General features: G+C 41.1%; 1 protein-coding gene across 1 annotated transcript in view; it reads right to left on the reverse strand.

The window, feature by feature from the left end:
* Nucleotides 1-16121, reverse strand: part of LOC308051408 (F-BAR domain only protein 2-like) — a gene marked incomplete at its 3' end in the record, with an annotated part of 153515 nt that overhangs the window by 58821 nt on the left and 78573 nt on the right. The window contains exons 9-10 of the mRNA XM_080361838.1: nt 7155-7199; nt 4733-4805 (exon numbers count right to left, since the gene is read on the reverse strand). Of these exons, the coding sequence (XP_080217964.1) occupies nt 4733-4805; nt 7155-7199 (118 nt within the window). The remainder of the gene's footprint in view (nt 1-4732; nt 4806-7154; nt 7200-16121) is intronic.

The raw sequence follows: 16121 nt of genomic DNA on the forward strand, positions 1-16121 counted from the left end.
CTTCAGTAAAGCCTTTGACACAGTCTCCCACAGCATCCTCACAGCTAAGTTGAGGAGGTGTGGTCTAGACAATAGAATAGTGAGGTGGGTTGCAAACTGGCTTAAGGAGAGAAGCCAGAGAGTGGTAGTCAATGGTGCGGAGTCTAGTTGGAGGCCAGTATCTAGTGGAGTACCTCAGGGGTCAGTACTGGGGCCACTATTATTCAATATATTCATTAACGATTTAGACGAGGGAATAGAGTGTACTATCAGCAAGTTTGCTGATGACACTAAGGTGGGAGGAGTGGCTGACACGCCAGAAGGCTGTGCTGCCATCCAGCAGGACCTGGACAAGCTGGAGAGTTGGGCGGGGAATAACCTGATGAAATTTAACAAGGGGAAGTGTAGAGTCCTGCATCTGGGCAGGAACAACCCCAGATTCCAGTATAGGTTGGGAAATTACATATTAGAGAGCAGTGTAGGGGAAAGGGACCTGGGGGTCCTGGTGGACAACAGGATGACCATGAGCCAGCACTGCCCTTGTGGCCAGGAAGGCCAATGGCATCCTGGGGTGTATTAGAAAGGGGGTGGTTAGTAGGTCGAGAGAGGTCCTCCTTCCCCTCTACTCTGCCCTGGTGAGACCACATCTGGAATATTGTGTCCAGTTCTGGCCCCCTCGGTTCAAGAAGGACAGGGAACTGCTGGAGAGAGTCCAGCGCAGGGCAACAAAGATGATTAAGGGAGTGGAGCACCTCCCTTATGAAGAAAGGCTGAGGGAGCTGTGTCTCTTTAGTTTGGAGAAGAGGAGACTGAGGGGTGATCTTAATCATTTTTATAAATATATAAAGGGTGAGTGCCACGAGGATGGAGCCAGGCTCTTCTCGGTGGCAAACAATGATAGGACAAGTGGTAATGGGATCAAGCTGGAACACAAGAGGTTCCATTTAAATTTGAGAAAAAACTTCTTCTCAGTAAGGGTGACAGAACACTGGAACAGGCTGCCCAGGGAGGTTGTGGAGTCTCCTTCTCTGGAGACATTCAAAACCCGCCTGGACATGTTCCTGTGCGACCTCACCTAGGCGTTCTGCTCCAGCAGGGGGATTGGACTAGATGATCTTTTGAGGTCCCTTCCAATCCCAAACATACTGCGATACTGTGATACTGTACCTGTAAATCCTATAAATTGTCAATGGTGAATAAAGAAAGCAGTCTAGGCCTAGGTCAGCTCTCTGCTTGGCCAGGCTCTGCGCTCCTTCCTGAACAAGATCTCTGCCTCTGCGTGAATTTCTGTCTGCGTCCTGGTATGCATCGTTCCTAATCGCCGCAAGATGGCGCCTCGTGTGAGTGTGTGACCCCTGGAGGCTCTTCGTGGAGCAGTGTGTTTGGTGGTGACCATGCAATCCGACAGGTGAGTAAATTTTATTTGTGGCCACATTAATCCCTATGGTATAGATAGGGCCAAACAGTCCTCGTTGAACGAGAGAGCTGCGGGATTGCGTTAGTATAGAGCAAGCTGCTTCTCAGGAACATAAATTGTATTTGCAGGTTTTACTGCAGCTATTAAGTTCGTCTGCGTATCGTACTTCTGAGAAGCAGGTAGCTTTGCTCCTGGTATGGGTGAGAGAGTATTGTGCTTGGTTTCCGAGTGAGGGGACGTTTGACAGTAAAATTTGGAAACAGGTTGGGGAACAGCTACACTCACAAAAGAATTCAGTTCCCAATAGCTTACATATTACTTGGAGATTTGTGTACTCTGCACTATCGCAGTTGCAGTCGGCAGAGCACATACTGCAAAGGCAAACAGGGGAGGATAGACAGAAAAACACAAATGAGCAGGTTGCTAATTATTTGAGTCTTGACAGCACTCGTCCTTTTGAGTCAGGCTCTGTAGATATCAAAAAAGAGTCAGTTCTATATCCATCATTAATGCCATCACAGCTGTGTAAAGATAAGGCCAGAAGTTGTGTGGAGCAGGGTCAGGAGTCTAAAACTCTGCCCTCAGCACCTCCTTTGCCTGATTTTAATGATGCTTATACAGCACTCAGTAACCCCTTCATGACTAAGACAGCAGAACAGAAAGGGGTGATGCAAATTGCCGTGAAAAGGCTATGGAGCACGGCGATTTTTCTTTCGCCTTTCCAGTTACTTACAAACCATAACAACCACCAGAACATGACAGAATACCTGCTTCTGCGTATTGCCTTTCTGAAAATCAAGCAGCTTGTCAGGAATGTGAGTTAATTGTTTTATTGGTTGTTGTTACAGTCGTTTCTTTGTGATATTGTTTGTATAAGTGCACTGTAAGCCTTCTCCCCACTTTTCCCACTCGCGCCGCAAGCCGCTCCGTGCTTCCCCCTCCTCCCTCCCTCTTCTCATGGTTTTTACTTACGAGATGGGATCGGGAACAACTGTTTTCAGTCATGTTCCTAAGAAATTAGTACTGGGAGGTGTTTTAGAACATAGGAAAGCACTCGGAAATATGAGGAAGGAAGAACTTGTGAAATATTATAATTAATGGTGGCTGCTGTATAAGTTTGATGATTAGGAAAAGTGTCCGGAGAATAGAACCTTGAAGTATAACACTTTGTTGTTTCTAAAACGAGAAGACCAGGACAAAAATAAAACTCTACAAGAGATCATTGAATCATTTCAGACAATTTTACAGGCGGAATGGTTTGAACTTCAACAAGCTGAGAGAGAATTAACTGATAACACACAAGTCATAGAAAACTTGCTGAACTCTGCAAGATACTTTTCCTTATTAACCTGTTTTCTTTGTAGGTATCTGTTTAAGCATATTACAGTTTAATAGGTCTTTGTCTGTTATATGGTACAGTAAGTTCATAGACTGTTAAATAATGAGAATCCATGGACTCAAAATGTGCGTTTTGTGATAATACAGAAGACAGTGAGTAATTCAGTTCTTTACTGCATGAATGTGATAATAAGATTTTGTGTGTGACAGTTGTTACTTTTCTTTCTAGCATGCTAGCTTTATTCCAATATCCAGACTTGCGCAACTCTGTGATAGGCTGTGTCTCATCTTGATGTGCTGGATTTGGCTCTTTGGTATGCACACCAAGTGAAGAATCCTGGTTTTGGGATAACAGTTGCAGCACCCCAGATGAGGCACTAATAAAAGCCTTGCCCGGTCCAGCTTGCTGCGGCGGCGGGGGGGCGGGTACCAATTGGGCTCCAGCGCGCACTGACCTGTTTTGTCAGGGAGACCCAGCAGCACCTCTACCTGGCTGAGCAGTAAGCGGCCCAAAGGTGCAATGCTAAATTGAGATATTGTCTTGAATAAGTGTAACTGTGATCCATCTGCATATTTGAACTTGGTATTTGGTTTTCATATCTGCGCTCAGCATTTTAATTTGCATATTTATATTTAGTACCAAAAGAATTTTGTTTGGGGAGATAATTACATTAGAGTAATTGCTCGTATTGTTATTTAATAATTTTGAGACCAGAAAATAATTTAAGTAGTTAAACTCTGATTCACATTGAATTTATGTGTTTGTTGGAAGTATGGGAAAGAAAACTAAATGCTTTGATGAATCTGCACTTAAAGGAGGTTGTATTTAAAAGTTGCTAGAATATGACCTGATTTGGATCTAGGAAAATTAAAGTAATCGATTGATAGTTAATATGCTGTTTATTGACATCTGTAAGACATTGCAAAAGGTACATGGGGCTGAGGAATGTAACTATTGCTCAGCTAATTAGAATTGCATATAGAGTGTATTATGGCTGGAATTAAATGGAAAAACGAATAAGCAAAATATCCCAGGCCTGTGTTTCAACATAAATTTCAGGCCTGTATCAAGCTGCAAGATAAACTTCGCTCCCTGGCAGCTCCCACTTAGCACCAGCAATTAACACCACCTGCGTGGCCTTGCCTGTATCTAAACTGCAGCAAGAAGGGAAAAAAAAGAAAAACCTGGCTGCCCGCTTTTAAAGTGGTAAAAGGGGGGTTTTCTCTCCCCCCCCACTGCAGCAATGTTGTAATACTGAACGGAGCAGTCTGAGGGTGAAATTTAAAGGCATCCCTAGCGGATCCATGGTTCTAATGAAACTGAGAAATTAAACCCAATATCTTTGAATAGACTTATTTTGTGGTAACTAGTTGTAAAAGACTTATTAGTAAATTCACCACGATAGTTTTTGAGATTGTGGGAAAGAAAGAAAGATCATTTTTTGAAACCAATGGAATGCTAAATTTGGAACAAAGTTTTAACAGCTGAATTCTTGTATTTGCCAGAAAGGCCTATATCTCTTTTGGGTTAAGATCTGTTAAGTAAATTGTAATCTCAAATAATGTTTTTTGAGAATTCTGTTTAGTTGCATGTCCTACAAGAAGCTGCTTGGATGGTGCAGATCTGCTTGCTGCAATTGAGAAATCTCCAAGGAAATTTTGGATGCTGTATTTCCACTAGTATGAGCAACCAAAGTATCGGTAAAGCAAACACTACACTGATAGATCTGAAACAGGACTTTGATCCGGTAAGGGTAAACAATATCCAATAAATATGACAGCCAAAATGGAGTTAGGAACTTTGATGAATAAAGTTATGACAACCTTACAAGCTGACTGCATTCGATTGGACTTGCAGATTTGTCTATTTATAGCTACAACATAGAAACAACCTGTGGCTATTGTGGGACAGTATGATGAGAATGCAAACAGGCTGATATACTTGGAATGGATTTTTTTGCCCAATTCTTTCCAGCTTCAAGCTGGAAATATACTTACATAGACTCGATATCTTTTTCTTTTTTCATTATTCCTGATAAACCAAAAGGCTTCCTCTTCCGTGGTTTTATCCCTATGAAACAAACACTTTTCATTTAAAGATCAAAGAGAGAGGAGTATATATTTAGCTATGTCATACACTGGTGCATACCAATGCAATACCTTTTAAATGCTGCCATGATGACTGATACAAAAATCTAAAAGTGGAGGTAGGTATGGAGCCAAAGTAAGGGAACACAAAAACAAACTAAGGGAACATTACTACAATATGTTGTTCAGTAACATAATGTGCTGGTTTTGGCTGGGATAGAGTTAAATTTCACAGTAGCTAATATGGGATGTTTTGGATTTGTGCTGGAAACAGTGTTGATAACACAAGGATGTTTTACTTACTGCTGAGTAGTGCTTACACAGAGTCAAGGTCTTTTCTGCTCCTCATATCACCCCGCCAGTGAGCAGGCTGGGGGTGCACAAGAAATTGTGAGGGGACACAGGCGGGACAGCTGACCCAAACTAACCAAAGGGATATTCCAGACCATATGACATCATGCTCAGCAATAAAAAACTGGGGGAAAGAGGAGGAAGGGTGGACATTCAGAGTGATAGCATTTGTCTTCCCAAGTCACCATTACACATGATGGAGCCCTGCTTTCCTGGTGATGGCTGAACACCTGCCTGCTGATAGGAAGCAGTGAATGAATTCCATGTTTTGCTTTGCTTGAGCATGCAGCTTTTGCTTTCCCTATTAAACTGTCTTTATCTCAACCCACGAGTTTTTTCACTTTTACTCTGCTGATTCCCTTCCCCTATCCCATTGTGAGGGGAGTGAGCAAGCGGCTGTATGGGGCTTAGCTGCCTACCAAGGTTAAAACACATCAGCTTTGTAGAAAAAAAAAAAAAGGTTCTAGCAACAGAAGCAACAGATTAATAACATAAGTCTTTATAAAACCAATCAGCATTGTACATCCAAATCTCCAAGCTGGGTACACTAGACTGTCACTTATTCTATAGAAGATGGGTACTCTGCAAGTTTTGAGGAAAGGGACTCTGCTCACAGAAACTCAACAGGAGCTATTGCTCCTGAATAGCCAGTGCACTTGGATCAGAAACTGAACCGTACTTCTCTCAGCTACTGCAGTTCAACAGCCTGTTCTTATTTCCCTGCTTGTTCCCAGTAGCTGCAAGCCCCTGTCTCTCCTAAAAATTAGGATCTTGGTCTTGAAAAAACAAGAACATCTATTGGCTTCCAAGCTCATGCTGAGTCCATGATTACCCAGTGCTGTAGCCAGCTCTAATGCTGTCTCCCACTGAGTCTGCAACCATGTTTCTCCTTTGTCTTTTCTTCCCTATTTTTAGCACTGGATATATATTGCTTTAATACAGAAAAAAAGGTTTGCTTTCATACTCATTTAATATACTAAAATTAAAATAAATTTAAATATTCTATCAGACTTACTGTCATGTCCTAAATTTTTGCTGAATCAAAGTAGACTGTCAAAGTTTAAACAAAATGACTGAGTGCAAGCATCTGATCCAAGCAGTTTACAGTTTTCTTTTGATGTAAGATACTACCTACAGCAAGCTTTTGAGTAAAATGGTGGAAATAATTTGGTTTCCAAAATTTAACAACTGACAATTTTATCACATCATTAAAAAACCCACTATATTCCCCTTCACAGAAATACATTACAGAGCACATAAGGAATCTCTTCACTTCTAGAAATTTTCAGGGAGAAATAACTCAAAACTTCCTATAAATCAGGTAGCTATAAACTCAGGCATATCTTATAGTTTAATAGAGACAGAGATTGCTCCAAAACCATTTTTTTAATGTTAATCTGGGATTTATTTCCTTTCTGTCCTTTATGCAGCCCAAAACAATGACAAATGGAATATGAGGGTAGTTTCTGAACATGGATTTTAAGTCTCAGCTGCAATCTTGACAACTTAGTTGTTGGCTGCTATAGCTATACTGTCAACTTCTCTGTCCCAAAACTAAATAAAACAGTTCTTAACCACTTAAAAGAATCCCCTAAGCAAAATAAGCTACACCAACAAAGGAAGGCCTTGTGACCATAACACTATATTAGCTTTGGTATAACTAACATGGCAACAGTGGAAAGAGCCCGGGCCATGTTTTGACACTGTAAATTAAGTTACACAGTAATAACTGAAACAAATCCAAATCACTGCAAAGACAGGGTCTTAGTCAAAGTATATTTATAAGAAACATTAAAATTCTCTGCCCATTATGCATTAGGCTTATAAAGTATTGGTGGTCGTTTCTCAAAATAAAACCAACTTTTTGGTCTATTGGAATACATTAAAACTATACAAATTCACATATGAATTTCCTTCTCTCCCCAGTTTCAGGTCCTATCCACAGGACTGTTAGATAAACAGCTATGCTACAACAACTCACCTTCAACTGCACTGGATGTGTTACATTCTTCAAATTCAATAGGGCCTTAAAGAAATGACAGTTAAGATAAACATTAGGTTAAATTTAATCTCAAATGAAGGTCAACCCCTAAGATATTTTAACAGCTGTTAATATTTCTTGAAAATACTAAATAATCTAATTAAAACTGTAGGTGGCAACTGAAAACCATAATTACTCTGCCAATGGTCAAACAGATTGCAAAATCATACATGTACAGCAAATCATTAAATATTTTCACTCTTTCATACAGAAAAAAATAAAATAATGGTGCACACTGTCTAAATACAGTTTACTTGCCTACGTAATAACGTAACAACCACATGAAACATTTCTAATTTGTTTCCTCTTCTCATTTAAAATTGCATCCATAATATAGCGTAAGGCTTTCAATTTATCATCTTTGAATATACAAGAGTTATGTAAAGGAAAATCAAAGGAAAAAAGCATAGCTATAGCCCTAATTTTAGATTCCCACTTTTTCTATCTCTGTATTGTTATTAGGTTGGTGAAAAAGTAATTGAGGTTTTGGACTGTGAATTTTAAATCATTATAACTAGGCTCAAACACATCTTTATTAATCAAAATAGGAACCATTATAATCAACACAGTTTTGCAAATGATAAATAAGTTTGGTTTTTCCTGTAGCATAAAAATCCATGCTTCAGGATTCAACGAACTCTTGGAAAGCATTTTCTGCATCCTGCTGGTTGTGGAAGCATTTTCCCTGTAAAAAGTTGTCAAGATGCTTGAAGAAGTGGTAGTTGGTTGGAGAGAGGTCAGGTGAATATGGCAGATGAGTCCAAACTTCATAGCCCAATTTGTTCCACTTTTGAAGTGTTAGTTGTGCAATGCATGGTTGGGAATTGTCATAGAGAAGAATTTGTCCCTTTCTGTTGACCAATGCCGGCTGCAGGTATTGCAGTTTTCAGTGCATCTCATCGATTTGCTAAGCTGGGATTCAGAAAGCTCTAGTGCATCAGACTGGCAGCAGACCACCAAACAGTGACCGTGACCTCTTTTTGATGCAAATTTGGCTTTGGGAAGTGCTTTGGAGGTTCTTCTAGGTCCAACCATTTACCTGGTTCATCTCTGGTTGTCATATAAAATCCACTTTTTGCTGCACGTCACAATTCGATCAAGAAATGGTTCATTGTTGTTGCATAGAATAAGAGAAGACAACAATTCAAAATGACAAATTTTTTTAATTTTTGGTCAGCTTGTGAGGCACCCACTTGTCAATCTTTTTCGCCTTTCTGATTTACTTCAAATGCTGAATGACCATAGAATGGTTGACATTGAGTTCTTCTGCAACTTCTCATGTAGTCATAAGAGGATCAGCTTCTATGATTGCTCTCAATTGGCCATTGTCAACTTCCAATGGCCGGCCACTATGCTCCTCATCTTCAAGGCTCTCGTCTCTTTAGCGAAACTTCTGGAATTACCACTGCACTGTATGTTCATTAGCAGTTCCTGGGCCAAATGCATTGTTGATTTTGCAAGTTGTCTCTGCTACTTTATGACCCATTTTGAACTCGAATAAGAAAATTGCTCAAATTTGTTTTTTGCCTAACATCATTTCCATAGTCTAAAATAAATATAAAATAAACAGCAAGTAATAAGTCAGTAGCAAAAAACCCCACCAAACATAAAGGCAGAAAAGTGCATTAAAATGATGTATAACATAACCACATTTATTTAAGAATGTATTCCAATATCAAATGGCAAATTTCAACAATGCAAAAACCACAATTCCTTTTGCATCAACTTAATAACATAGCTGTGAAACTTAAGGGAGTCATTTCCTGGCTTCACTACACTAGAATAAAGTACAGAGACTGGGTAGAAATCAGAAGAGATCACTCCTTTAACACTAAAACTTAAGAAAACTTAATGAACTGCACTTGGACTGAAATAGAATCTTATACAGAATCTGATTGTATTCAAGGAGGTTTATTGGTATTCATTGTAGCATTAATATTAGCCTGTTTTCTTTGTAGGTATCTGTTTAAACATGTGTTACAGTTACATAAGTCTTGTCTTTGCCTGTTATATGGTAAGTTCACAGACTGTTAAATCAGGAGAATCCATGGATTCAAAATGTACATTTTATGACGATTCAGATGATCATGCAGATAGCTAACAAGACCAATTGCTGGGTATTCACACATTTCCTGGAAAATTCAAATAAAAGGGTTCTTATATGAGAAATACTCCTTCCTATTAATATATCTTGGGACCACTCTTGGGAAAACACTTCATTTGAATGTTGATCAATCTAAAAGAATCACGACTGAGAGGAGATTTAGAAACATACTACCATCTTGCATGAGGTACAGAACAACAATACCTCTTATGGATTTCAAGAAGTTTGGACATGATTGATTTCCTGGATTCCTCATTTATGGACATAGATTAAGAAATTGATTGCAATTTTTGTATTAGCAATTGTTATATTTGTATGTTTGTATGTTATGTTGCATTGTGTGATCAAGTGTTGCGTTGCAGTCACTAAAAGAGTTTAGAAAAGGTGAGACATTTGATATAGAGATGCATACAAATAAGTCTCATGGGGGGAATTGTCATTACCACTTAAAAGAATGAATCCTGTCTGCAATTGCTAACCTAAAGATATGTAAATCCTTTCAGTTTTAGGTCAGTCTGACAAAGATAAGAGTGACTTGTAAAACACCTAATCAGAGAGATTGACCTTGCAGCTTCAGACATTTTGAAACCCACCCAATTAGCTGAGTCTTGCTTTAATATATATCTCAAGACTGTTGGATAAAGTGTCCTTTAGCTGAATATTGCTCATTATACGCTAAAATGATTATGTAACAAATAGGCAAATGTGTAACCAATTGGCTCTTTAGCATGTGAATGTAGTGATAAGATTTTGTATATAATAGCTGTTACTTTTCTTTCTGGCGTGCTGGCTTTATTCCAGCATCTAGGCTTTCAGAACTCTGTAATAAGCAATATCGTGTCTCTGTGTGCTACAATTTGGGGTTTTTTTGCACATTGGGTGACAGAACCCTGTTTCTGGGACAACACCATCATTAAGGAATTTGGAATGCTTTCTTAAGAAATTTCCCTGTACTGTCCACTGTACTTGTGCATCTGTGAGTAAAAACATCTGCACTATCATTGAAAAAAACCAAACACAAACCAAACAAAAAACCCACACACAAACAAAAACCACATACACACACAAAAAACTCAAAAAGCTTTGTTCTCTGAACCAGCAATATAATCTATCTTTCTGCTTCCTTAATCATTAGATGATACAGTCAAAAACTCCCAGTGGTTTGACATTAATGGAGACTGCCAAACAGATGTAATATATAGATGCAAGTTAAAGCATGCAAACTCATGTGCTGTATCAGAATAACTTTCATAACAACTACACGGAGATTTTAATGTAGATGCACTACCTCTTCACTATGAGGCAGAAAAGTTTTCTTAACAGTCATGCTCAGTGATTGAAGTATAGGCAAAGGGTTAACTCCAACAAGTATTTCAGCTCAAGACCTGGAAGATTAACTTAAATGCACTGACAGTATTATTTATAGAACCTCATGCTGCATAGTCTAACCACCAAAATTTCTGAAGCAAGTACACAGATTCACTGTCCATTGCAATGTGTAAAGAAAGAAAAGCAGTTGTTTCACATTTAAGAGGTACTGCTGATGATGCGGACTGAATTTATTCCCTGAAGTAGTGTCCTGGTTTTGTTAAAAACAAGTTTCTCTTTTAGTGAATTTGCCTATCAGCTAAAGCCTTCATATTAACTGCATTTTCCTGGAGAACCAGACACATGTTTTGGTAAACCTAGCAATGGAATGCAAACTTATTGATAAGCATGGATGGACATCTCGCAAGAGGGGCAACGAGAAACAAGTGACCAAGAAACTGACCAAGTGTGTATAACATTCCCTTCACGTGAATACTTCATATAAAAGTGGGAGATCACGAGGATCTCATCCCTTTTTGCCTTTGCATTTTCCCTTCTGCTTATGGCTGACATTAGGAGAGGACCTTGCTAGTCGTCCCTGCGAACTGAGGCCTAGTGAGAGACTGAATCCAGCTCTGGTTGGCTGCAGAGTCTAATCCAGGACTTTGGGTGCCGGCCCTGCAGTTGCTGAGACTTTCAAGATTGGTTTTGTATATTTTGTATTATTTTCTCTATTCTTATTAGTAGCATTAGTAAAACATCTTTAATTTTTTCCAACTCTCTTCTCTCTGTCCTTCTTTCTCTCCCGATCGCCTGTCCTGAGTGGGAAGGGGGGAGAGGGAGGGGCAAAAGGGGGAAGTGGGGGGGGACAGGAGGTTAACAATACATCTGCCAGGGTTTTATTGTCACCCCGCAATCTAAACCCTCGACAGATAATTGACGCCCAATGTGGGGCAAGAGAAAGGGGGAAATTTGAAGATTTTTGGCTTTTCTACTGCTCTGACGTACCTTTCAATTTTCTTAGCACGGTGCCAACTCATAGAGTTGTGATACTCAAGCGTCTTGTTTGCTTCAGAAGTTATTTAGTGGTATTAAGGCAAAGTGAATTACACTGATTTAAAGATGTTATGGCATAAGTTGTATCAGTTATTTTCTATATTGTGCTCACTGATTCCATATCTGTGTTGGAGTTTCTTTTTAAATCGAAGTATTCATTATATAACAACAAGAAACTGGACAACGATCATGATGATGTTGTGTGGTTCGTCACTGGTTTATTTCATTATACTGCAGCCGCTAATGAATTTCTACTCGCTTCTGCTTTACCTTGAAAAGCCTCCAGGAGAGATTAAAGAGCAGTACGGCTCTGTGTTTGCTAATTGGTCAAGAGAATCTTTAGAAAGGCTGACTAACAATACTTTTGTTTTTTCGCTAGGACAGTTCGCAAATGTTTTAGAGAGCTTTGAATATCCTTGGAGTTTTGATAGAACTGTGATGGTGTTATCTGGTTTGCTGAATGTGTGTCAGTTTGTACTATTGTTGAGAGAAATGAGGTTCAACAGAAGGTTTGCATCTCTTTTTTGTCCTGAGATTTGCAGTGCATCTTCAGAAGCTTTAGCAAAAAGCACTCCTGGCTGCTCGAGAAAGAGCAAAACAGCGAAAGCTGCCGCTGCAGCCACTGCCCCCTGCCCCCCCAACTGCGGCTTTGCAGGCTGAAGCTACAGCTCCTCCGCGGGAGTTCCTCTGCCAAGGTCGCTGCAGATAACATTACTTCTCCAGCCTCAAAGGCTAACAAGGCAGCCCCCCCTTCCTTACACACTGGTCACTGTTGCTGCTGTAACCACAGCAATCACTGTGACAGTCATTCAGACTCTGGAAATGAATCAAATGATGGTGAACCCATATCAGCATCAGTTGCTGGTTGTAAGAAAGTCACTAGAAAGACTACCCGTGCAGCAGATGATGGCACAGGGCCAACATCAACCCAAGGGGCATAATCAGGACAGGGAGGAGATGAAGTGACCACCACTCGGTCCTTTTCTCCAGGTGAACTGAGAGATCTGCGAAAAGACTTTAGTCGTCGTGAAGGCGAGAATATTTTAACCTGGCTGCTCCGATGCTGGGACAATGGGGCAGAAAAAATTGAATTGGAAGGTGGTGAAGCCAGGCAGCTGGGATCTCTGTCAAAAGATTCCACGATTGATAGGGCATTTTCAAGGGAGTCTAACGCCACTACTCTCTGGACCCGACTCTTGGCAGCTATGAAAGTAAGATTTCCCTACAAGGAAGATTGTATATCCAAGTTAGGGAAATGGAATACTGTGGAGAGAGGTATTCAGTTCCTGAGAGAATTAGCTGTGCGAGAGATCATCTATTTTGGACCAAACAGCCAAGAGGGGACAGACCCAGATAGAATCAATTGTACACGACCTCTGTGGTGCAGATTTGTACAAAGTGCACCACCTGCATATGCTAAGTCATTGGCAGGAATGGTCTGGTCATCTGGAGGTGTACAAGATATTACTGAAGTGATTGAGCAGCTCTGGAACTTTGAGGACAGCCTTGCTGGTTCTCTACGGGCTTGTGTGTCTGCTGTGGAGAAACTGTGTGAAAAATTTGATGACCGGTTTGAAAAGCTGTTGCAAGAGATCAAAGAACTCAGAGAAGACACATACCATTCATGACCTGCACAAACCTATGTTTCAGCTATTAGGAAAAGGAGGACAGAGGCAGCCCACAAAAAGAGGTTCACTGTGGTTCTTCCTACATGGGCAAGGAGAAAACATGAATAAGTGGCATGGAAGACCTACCTCAGAACTTCAAGAATGAGTACATGAGATAAAAGGAAAAACTCCTAGGAAGGTGGCTGTTCCAGTTTACAAAAGGAACAGAAGAGCTTCTGATGCTCTTGAAGGAACCTCTAATTCACACCCAGAGACTGTGCAAAACAGAAATTAGAGGTGTCCTGCCTCCAACCAGGTGGAGGAAAGGGATAACAGACTTTATTGGACTGTACAAATACGATGGCCTGGTACAACACACCCCCAGGAGTACAAAGCTTTAGTGGACACTGGTGCTCAGTGCACGATAATTCCTTCTAATTATAAAGGAACGCAATCCATCAATATTGTTGGAGTGACTGGGGGATCCCAGGAACTGACTATAATAGAGGCTGAAATGAGCCTAACTGGAAAAAAATGGCAAAAGCATCCCATTGTGACTGGTCTAGATGCTCCGTGCATCCTTGGCATAGACTACCTCAAAAGAGAGTATTTTAAGGACCCAAAAGGATATAGGTGGGCATTTGGTATAGCAGCTGTGGACAATGAGAAAATTGAACAGCTGTCTGATTTGCCTGGTCTTTCAGATGACCCTTCTGTTGTAGGACTGCTGATGGTTGACGATCAGCAGGTGCCAATTGCTACCACGATGGTGCATTGCCGGCAATATCGCACCAACCGAGACTCTTTGATTCCTATCCAGAAGTTGATCCGTCAATTGGAAAGCCAGGGTGTGATCAGTAAGACTCGCTCACCTTTTAACAACCCGATCTGGCCAGTGCGTAAGTCTAGTGACAAGTGGAGACTAACTGTAGACTATCGTGGCCTGAATGAAGTTACGCCACCACTGAGTGCTGCTGTGCCTGACATGCTAGAACTGCAATTTGAACTGGAGCCAAAGGCAGCTAAGTGATATGCTACAATTGACATTGCTAATGCATTTTTCTCTATTCCTGTAGCAGCAGAGTGCAGGCCACAGTTTGCTTTCACCTGGAGGGGCATCCAGTACACGTGGAATCGCTTGTCCCAGGGGTGGAAACACAGTCCTACCATCTGCCATGGACTGATCCAGACCACGCTGGAGCAAGGTAAAGCTCCAGAACACTTGCAATACATTGATGACATCATCGTATGGGGTGACACAGCGAAAGGAGTCTTCGAGAAAGGTGAGAGAATAATTCAGATTCTTTTGGATGCTGGTTTTGCCATAAAACGAAGCAAGGTCAAGGGACCTGTACGAGAGATCCAGTTTTTAGGAATAAAATGCAAGATGGCCGTCGTCAGATCCCAATGGATGTGATCAACAAAATTGCAGCAATGTCTCCACCTACTAATAAAAAGGAGACACAGACTTTCTTGGGCGTTGTAGGTTTTTGGAGGATGCATATTCCTGACTACAGCCAGATTGTGAGCCCTCTCTATCGAGTGACTTGAAAAAAGAACCAATTTGAGTGGGGCCCTGAACAACGACAAGCCTTTGAATAAATTAAGCGCGAAATAACTCATGCGGTGGCCCTTGGACCAGTTCGGACTGGACTAGATGTTAAAAATGTTCTCTACACTGCAGCCGGAGATAATGGACTTTCCTGGAGCCTCTGGCAGAAAGCACCAGGAGAAACCCGAGGTTGACCGTTAGGTTTTTGGAGTCAAGGATACAAAGGATCTGAGGCCAACTGTACTCCAACTGAAAAAGAGATACTAGCAGCATATGAAGGAGTCTGAGCTGCTTCAGAAGTGATCGATACTGAAGCACAGCTCCTCCTGGCAGCTCGACTTCCGGTGCTGAGCTGGATGTTCAAAGGGATGGTTCCCTCTCCACATCATGCAACCAAAGTTACGTGGAGTAAATGGATTGCACTGATCATGCAACGAGCTCGAATTGGAAGTCCCAATTGCCCAGGAATCTTAGAAGTGATTACAGATTGGCCAGAAAGTAAAGACTTTGGGATGTCTCCAGATGAGGAAGTAAAACGTGCTGAAGAAGCACCACCATATAATACACTTTCAGAGACTGATAAGCAGTATGCACTGTTCACAGATGGATCCTGTCGTCTTGTAGGAAAACATCGAAGGTGGAAAGCTGCTGTGTGGAGTCCCACACGACAAGTTACAGAAGCCACTGAAGGACAAGGTGAATCTAGTCAATTAGCAGAAGTGAAAGCCATCCAGCTGTCTTTGGACATTGCTGAACGAGAGAAGTGGCCAATACTTTATCTCTATACTGACTCATGGATGGTAGCAAATGCCTTGTGGGGGTGGCTACAGCAATGGAAGAAAAGCAACTGGCAGCACAGAGGTAAACCCATTTGGGCTGCCACACTGTGGCAAGACATTCCTGCTCGGCTAGAGAGCCTGCCTGTAAAAGTTTGTCATGTAGATGCTCACGTGCCTAAAAGTCGAGCCACCGAGGAACATCGTAACAACCAACAAGCAGATCAAGCTGCTAAGATTAAAGTAGCTGAGGTGGACTTGGACTGGCAACATAAAGGTGAACTTTTCCTAGCCCGGTGGGCCCATGATGCTTCAGGGCATCAAGGTAGAGATGCAACATATAAATGGGCTCGTGATCGAGGGGTGGATTTAACTATGGACACTATTTCACATGAATGTGAAACTTGCGCCGAAATCAAACAAGCAAAACGGTTAAAGCGTGTATGGTATGGGAGGTGATGGCTGAAGTATAAGTATGGAGAAACTTGGCAGATTGATTATATT

Source organism: Nesoenas mayeri, assembly GCF_963082525.1.
Source record: "Nesoenas mayeri genome assembly, chromosome: W".
Lineage (NCBI taxonomy): Eukaryota > Metazoa > Chordata > Aves > Columbiformes > Columbidae > Nesoenas > Nesoenas mayeri.